Source organism: Apium graveolens, chromosome 6 (genome assembly GCF_009905375.1).
Source record: "Apium graveolens cultivar Ventura chromosome 6, ASM990537v1, whole genome shotgun sequence".
Taxonomy (NCBI): Eukaryota; Viridiplantae; Streptophyta; class Magnoliopsida; order Apiales; family Apiaceae; genus Apium; species Apium graveolens.
This window is the reverse complement of record NC_133652.1, coordinates 14211168-14217167: the sequence shown is the minus strand read 5'-3', so window position 1 is coordinate 14217167 and position 6000 is coordinate 14211168. Positions and strand designations below refer to the sequence as shown.

The 6000-nt window shown below is 33.4% G+C and overlaps 1 protein-coding gene across 1 annotated transcript; it reads right to left on the bottom strand.

Moving 5' to 3' along the window:
- Positions 1 to 1799: 1799 nt before the first annotated feature.
- Positions 1800 to 4938, bottom strand: LOC141664629 (F-box/FBD/LRR-repeat protein At1g13570-like). Its single transcript, XM_074470582.1, has 4 exons — positions 4081 to 4938; positions 3786 to 3941; positions 3148 to 3429; positions 1800 to 1922 (listed from the first exon to the last, which is right to left on the bottom strand). Exons 1-4 carry the CDS (start codon positions 4936 to 4938, stop codon positions 1800 to 1802), a joined length of 1419 nt encoding a protein of 472 aa, XP_074326683.1.
- Between the last annotated feature and the right edge of the window lie 1062 nt (positions 4939 to 6000).

Here is a 6000-nt window from a genome sequence, read left to right as displayed (position 1 = left end):
TTATTGCATATTCTGTTATTATGTTAGAATTGGATTGTTTTTATAAAATTCTGGACCAGATTGGTGGTCAGACCATATAATGGTCAAGTTAGGCCAATGTGTGCCTTGGATCCAGTAGTTAGAGCAATGTTGTGTGCCTTGCTCGGGGTTAGTGCGTGACTGATCAGCAGCCTAACCATGGTTTTAAAATTAAAAGTATAATATCCAATTCTAAATGTTCACTTGATATCATAATCATAGTCACCTGATGATCATTATTCTCAGTTTTGTCATTGTGACTTGTTGAGCTAGTTAGCTCATTTGTGCGATGTTGTTTATATTCTTTCTAGTTAAAAAGGAACCAGTTGGTAGCGAGGATCCCCAGTCCAGCGCGAGAGCTAGGGGTTCAGGTTGAGGAAGCTGAGCTAGTAGGCTTCTTTTGGGATAATTTAAGTTTGTAAAAATTTGTAATAATGTTTGATACTCAGTGTGAGTTTGAAATAGTTGGGATTTGAACAGTTTGTAATATATTAGTGTGTTGGCTTGTGTGCATACTTTAACCTGTTGCGGTCCGTGGTGGTTGATAAGTAGGGTCACTGCATATATTATTATTATCTTTATTATTGTTATAAGCAGGTTATAATTAAGGTGTGTGTGTGGACCCCAAACTTCTGACCCGGTTTTGGAGGGCGCCACAATTGTCATATTTATTCCAAGGCTATATACTCCGGAAAAAAACTTTGAATGAAAAGTTTACTGAATAAAAAGGCAAATGACAGAGCCGGCCATTTCACCTCCAGAGCACACTACATGTATATCAAGTAAGAACATGATTTGCTTCTTTGTAAAGCCAAATGCTTCTTTGCTTAGCTCAAAAGAAATTGTTTGGCCACCACTCAAGGCTTCGTTTGCCCATGTCCACAAACGTTTCATTGCAGAAGGATAATTCGGACCAATTTGAACAACAAGCTCTTGTTCAACATCTTCAATTACTTTATACGTCTTCTTCATTTTCTTAGCACGGGATTTCTTGGTTTTCTAAAATAATTGCAAATAAAAATAATTAAAAAAACAGACTAAACAAACACATAGTACATATATTAACCATACTAAAAAAGCATTCTGACCTTGGCGGCCAAAACATGAGAAGTACTGCTATTGTTTCCTGCAATTATCATGTTTCTCGGTCATGCAATAAAAGTTCCCATGGCTTCTTGAACAGTCAAAACTGCATCCCCGATAGGGAAGGAAATCTTAGCATCTCCTTGAATGACTTTAGTGATAGACACCCTTGCGTTCTTTTCTCCAAGACTTACTCCATGGATAGTCTTCTCATGTCCTTCGGGAACGCGTACTTCATCAATTGTTGCACAAGCAACAATGTTGCTCAACGATCCAACAGCCAATCGGCATACAGAACCACCCGAAGAATCCACTTTCATTTCCTCAACAGCCCTTCCATTACCATCCTCACCCGCCACCTTTTTATTATCCTCAAGCTCCACCGCTAAATCCACAAACAAATTATCTATCAATGTCACATTTTTATGAACACCTACATCCACATCCACATCCACATCAACCCCACCCTTAGAGTGACAGCTTGCGTGCTGGGAATTTGGTTTCGGACTACCATCATGTTGTACACCATTTTTCGATGAATGTGTGTTGTATTTTTCAAATTCAGCAGCCCAAAATGCATCTCTCTCTTTAATAATTTTTGGAGTCTCCTCTGCCATGTACTTTTGAATTGCCTCATGTACCCTTTTTTCCACTGTCCTCGCTTTTTTCCCTCGGAAGATCAAAATAAACCGACTGCTTCACATGAATTCTCTGACCACGTACTCTGCCTCCGTGCTCAGGCTTACGAGCGCCATTGTTACCACATCATTAGTACCTTCAACTTTAAGCTTTCCTTCCTTAACCTCCTCCTTCATCTTTTTCTACAAAAAATTCTGTAACATTTTTTACCATAAGCACATACATCCTTTAAGCACATTCATCCTTTAATTAAAATATTACACAACTAACACCAATTTGTTTTTACTAGTTATAAGCACATTCATCCTTTAATATATTTAATTTAATAGATTCAATTGCAAGCACAAGAGACAACTTAGTTTACTTGGTGGTACAGGGGACCTAGTAAGTACATTCATTGACAAACTAATCCAAGGATAAAAAATATTAAAATAAAATATTAACCAACACAGAATACAAAATCTAGACATTTAATATTATGAACCAATTTTCAATGTAAACATGTTTATAGGGTGATTCATTAATAATATTTTCAATTATATAATATATATCTAAATTTCACTTAAAATTTAGTCAATTGAACCCCAAAAGTCAGAACTAGACAATTAATTAAGGACCCAAGGAGTATATGAAAAATTATTCAAAAATTTTAAAAATAAGTTAAAATATTTATTATATCTTGAATACATGAATTTAAATTTAAAAGATATATCATAATTTTTTAAAACAAATTATATCAATCTTAACATAATATCAACTTTTTTCCTCCAAAAAATTTAGAACAACTAAAACTCTTTAAGGTCTTCAATGCCTAATCGATGATAAAAGAAGCTTAAGAAAATTGACCATGTAAGATGTTACTTATTTTGGTGAATTCAAAGTAGCAACATAAACATGTTTTCCAATCTGTCAAGCTTAAAAAATCATTGCAAGTAAAAAGTTTATCAGCTTTCCCCAGAAAATTGTTAAATTATTTCCCCTCAGAAACCAGCTGTGAGGGTTGAAACCTGAACTTTGCTTACAGTTTTCGGTGTTATTGTTATTAATATTTATAATATAAAGTAGAAACATATATATATATATATAGCAGAAGTGATTATTTTCTCAATGTGATTTCTTGAAGCCAACATGCAACACAAATTAATAGTTTAACTTTTAACTCATAAAATCATGGTCTAATTGTATAATAATAACAACAAATTTGCTAAGTTCGAAAACGTTACAAGTTATACCACAAACCAAATACGGGAGCCAACTACAGGATTGCTCTACAAAATAACACCATTATGCGAAGTTTAGATAAGTTTCAACATCTTTCTAACACAAGGTGCACTCCACTACAAAATAGTTTTCAAAGTCCAAACCATCTAGGCAACTAGTAGTTCACGGCCATATTATCCGTGCAACTTTGGATGTTCTAGGGAAACTCATCAACTCTTTTGAAATTCTCGATTCTTCTTTAGGATCATCAGTCATGGTGTTGAGAAGTTCAATCCACTTAAGCCTTGGAGAAAATGCAAGCAAAAACTTTATGAAATGAAGCTCAGCCCTTGAACCGGCCATCCTATGTATCTTCACGGTTTGAAGTTGGTCAAAAATCACGTTGACGAGGTTCGGTGATTGTAAATATTGCAGAACAGATGATACCATAGGTTCCCTGCTTCCTACCAAGTCCATTCCATGGTTGCCCTTTGGTTTGCCATTTAAATACGTACAAAGGTAAATATATGAGGATGGTTTTCATAAACGTGAAACATTTATAAATCTAGTTAGCTTCTGATCTTATTGTCTGATACATAAAACATGAGCATATTATGCAATATCAATATTTAGAATAAATCTCCGAGCATAAGAAGTTTCATTGTTCAAATATCATCTAATTGCATAAGATCGTGATGAAGCAATCCTAGAATATACAAGTCTGTCATGACCAGACCAATAAAAATTGACAAAATATTTTGAGATATAAAAAACTCAAAAAAATTAAAATTAGAGAAGGACAAATGAACATCTAACTTGCTTCGGATTAAATTAATAGTTCTTACCACAATTATTTCAAGACGTTGCAGTTTGGGGAAACTTCTCATCAAGAAAAGAACATGTCGGATCTGAACCAAATCATAAAATTCAACTTTGTAAAGGGACAACTTTCTGGTTGTTGTTATAAGTCTCTTCGAAACAGCTGCACTTGACTCCAATAACTATTATACACATGTGTGCATGTATATTGACCGAAAAAAAAGTGAGAAACACTTGGCACCAAGAGTATTTGTAAGCATTAATAATCAAATTAGTCAAAGAAAATTAACTACTTCAATTCGTATAGGAGTTTCAATTTACCTTGAGAAAAGAGCCATTGAAGTGGATAGTACGTATTTCAATCATGTTTCCAAGTAGCTTTTCTAGATTGATATAACTCTTTCTAGAATCTGCCCCTTTTTCCGACAAGAGACCAAGAGTTGGCAACTTTTTGGTGCATTCAAACCATTTAAGATCAATTTCTCCACTTTTGTGGATAAGAAAGGTGATGAGGTGGTGATTTTGTTTAAATTGGGATTCTAAATGTTCTATCCCGCAGCAAAATCTCAACTTCAATTCCTTGAGTTGGGTCCCAAATGACATGTCGCCAGTAATGATGACATTCTCAAGTGTAACATCAATCAAATTACAAAAGCCTCCAAATCTAAGCGGTGGATTGAGTAAACAATTAGTGAGGCTCAAATGAGTTAACTCTGAACAGGAAAACAAATAAGAGGGTATTTTGTAGGCTGTTAGTGGTCCAATTATAAGCTTCAACTGCCTAACCCTATTATTTGATATGTTTTTAATCCATAAATCCATATTTGGAGTTTCATGAAGAGGCAGATCTTCTCGAACCGAAAGATGGAACTTCAAAATGGGGCCAGGGTTACCTAAAAGGATCTCATTTATAGTTCCTGTAACTTCCGATATTAAATTTTCTTCATCTAGTGTATCATTGTTGGCAACAATCCTTGAGAAAAAAACCCAATCAAAAACCAGATTGGGGTACAAATCCCATAAATCCCTCCACGTTTTAGAAAGAACACTTGTACTTGCTGCATCATGAATGGGCAAGCGTTCTAGGATGTTGTCAATTACGTTTCCAGGTAAGCTGCTGATTCTATCAATTGCAGCTGTTCCACTCTCAGATCGCCTTGGTTTGGCAATTCTCGACATAATTCTGGAGATACAAACAGGTACCAATAATTAAAAAAACCAGTGTTCGCCTGGTAATAGCCACTAGCACAGCATTTAAACAACATACATCCACAGTTGACAATCCAGTATTTTTTTATCAATTGAATATATATACAACTATGAATTCAATTATGAACTAGAACATTCTAAACAGATTTAGCAAAAATAAAAGAGAACATTCCAAGCGGAGAATAGACCATAGATATCAGAAATACAACATAAAATGAAATAATTCAACAATATAAATAAAATATTTACCAACATAAATCATGATGAAGAAATATACCTGTTCTCAGCTTGCAGCAATGGTAATAGACTGGGTGTATTCGATCAAAATTTTAAAGGATTTTTAAGCACAAAATTATATGCGTATTCAATTCAGATTTTGAAAAATCTTTCAAAATCTATTCAATTTGGATTATTAAAAATTCATTAAAATCTAAGTGTATTTAATTTAAATTTTGAAAAATCTATCAAAATCTTTTAAAAATTCCACTGAAATAATGGTATTCAAAAATTCATGAATTTTGTTTTATTTGAAAAATATATGAATTTTGATGGATTTGGTAGTACATTTTTAATTTTTTGAAATCCTATATGAGATTTTGAAATATTTCTAAAAAAATTCATAAAATCATAAAGACTCTGAAAGATTTTTTACCATCAAAATCCGCCAACATTTAAAATCAACTAAAATCTTATAAAATCCATAAATTATTATCAATTCTTCAGAAATCTGTTGAATACACGATACACCCTTCCCCTAAGCTTGAAAGAAGAGACAAGGATTCACGTCACATTCTGTGACCTCTTTCTTTTCATAAATGGAAAAGGGTATTATAATTAGAGTATCAATTAAGAGAGAACTAATTAGATAGAGATCTAGAGAGAACCACAATCACAGCTATCAACGTTCTAAACAGCCTAGATTAAATATAATGCAGTGGCATTATTCTAAATGTTAGAATTTTTAAGCCTAATTAAAATAAAAAAAATATATCCCCAATATATTGTATAACAGCAACAGATACATACTCCAAA

Excerpts from the sequence above, each read along its gene's own strand:
- LOC141664629 (XM_074470582.1), bottom strand. The coding sequence starts at position 4,938 with ATGTCGAGAATTGCCAAACCAAGGCGATCTGAGAGTGGAACAGCTGCA. Across the intron at positions 3,942-4,080 it reads TCAATGGCTCTTTTCTCAAG|TTATTGGAGTCAAGTGCAGC; the intron begins GTAAATTGAAAC and ends TGTGTATAATAG. Across the intron at positions 3,430-3,785 it reads AACGTCTTGAAATAATTGTG|GGCAACCATGGAATGGACTT; the intron begins GTAAGAACTATT and ends GGCAAACCAAAG.